The 1577-nt window shown below is 39.9% G+C and overlaps 1 protein-coding gene across 1 annotated transcript in view; it reads right to left on the reverse strand.

Annotated features, from left to right (window-relative positions):
* Positions 1-1577, reverse strand: part of LOC104765100 (formin-binding protein 4-like) — a gene marked incomplete in the record, with an annotated part of 5703 nt that overhangs the window by 3296 nt on the left and 830 nt on the right. The window contains 3 exon segments of the mRNA XM_010488771.1: positions 6-78; positions 195-937; positions 1021-1124. Coding sequence (XP_010487073.1) covers positions 6-78; positions 195-937; positions 1021-1124 — 920 coding nt within the window.

Here is a 1577-nt window from a genome sequence, read left to right on the forward strand (position 1 = left end):
TTTACATCAGAATGTCTGACTTCAACCTCTAGAATGTACTTTGATATCTGCTCATTGCTGTGAAAGTTGCCATGCGACCTATAAATATTTAGAAATTAGAGATAATCATATTTTAAAGAAGATAAAGAACTGTGATCTCTTTACCTAATAATATAACATATGTACACAAGAAGACGCAAACTAAAATTGCTTACCTCTTCAGAGACCTCAGCTTCTCCAGTAAGCCTTCGCTTTGACTCAACAAGCGAGATGGGAGGTCAGTAGCCGTTTCTGTATCAAAGTTAGTATGCACATGATCTGAAATTTCTGGCCTCGCAAGGTCCTCCTGACATAGTTGGGTATTAACAACAGAGTCTGTCCGACATTCAACCTGATGACCATCAGTTCTTAAACTCTTGACATATAGATCTTCACTTTTGTTTCTCTCATCCAGCGCAACAGTTGGAAAAGTCGAACAGTCAGTTCCTGTGAAACTATTTTGCACGGGTAGCAAATAGCTTGGTTCAACACCAGAAATCAAGGTGGACACATCTGTAACCATGGGCCCAGACTCATTGTAGCCTGTCCCATATGCACTGACAGTTTGAGTCAAAACTGCAGGAATTTCCCACGAAGTTTCCCCAGTTTCTGTATTCCAGTAGTAATACTGATTGCTCTCCTCATGCAAAATCATCTTCCACTGCGAAGTAACATCTGTGGGAGCATGGTGCTCCAAAGACACGCTGCCAGATGCTTGAACTGAGGGAACTGTCTGCTTATTTAATCCATCCAAGATTGTTGAGTTAGTCACTGTGTCAAAACCACTTTCTCCTTCAACTCTAAACTCAAGTGCAGAAGAATCCTCCCCTGTCTGCTGTTGGTCAGCCATCTGCATAGTGGTGTCTGCACCTGATCCAACATTTGTATCTTTGGCTCCTTCTTGAATTAATCCATCAACCTGGTATAGATAAAACTCATCAAGACTAACAAAGACATCATCACTCATTGGTAATCTGTTATATATAAGTTAGTTGTTGTTACCTGCTCTTTTTTATTGACTAAGGAACTAACTGCAGTGGCATCTTCTTCCACCTCATCATCACTGTACTGCCCAAGTAAAAGTAAAGGGTTTTCTGTTTTCTGACCTGAAAACAAGAAAAAGAAAGCGTCAAAATTTGGAAGCCGTACTATTTAACTACATACCTAGACTTCAGTATATGAACTGATAGAAGAATAGCTATGTGATATTTTTAGGTAGCATTATAAAGTAGAGAATAATCGAGAATAGCATCGAGGAAGATTTTTCAGCGACCTGTCACAATAAATGACAAAGCCATCAGTTAAGCGTAGCAAGCCAAAAACAGCCAGAGACATACAAACCGCTAGGGAGCTAAGTCCAGAAGAGAGTCCCCAGAAAAGCTTGAAGCTGCAAAATAGAGAAACTCATTCAAAAAATCACTGTGTCTTGGCCTGAACTTGAGATGTCACACGATGTCCTCAAGACCACAACCACTCTCTAGTCTCTACTCTGAGAAGAATTATAGAGGACAAACAAACATAACATGTGTGTTGGAACACAAATAAGTTTTTTTCCCAAT

This window comes from Camelina sativa, chromosome 19, assembly GCF_000633955.1.
Source record: "Camelina sativa cultivar DH55 chromosome 19, Cs, whole genome shotgun sequence".
In the NCBI taxonomy this organism is placed as follows: domain Eukaryota; kingdom Viridiplantae; phylum Streptophyta; class Magnoliopsida; order Brassicales; family Brassicaceae; genus Camelina; species Camelina sativa.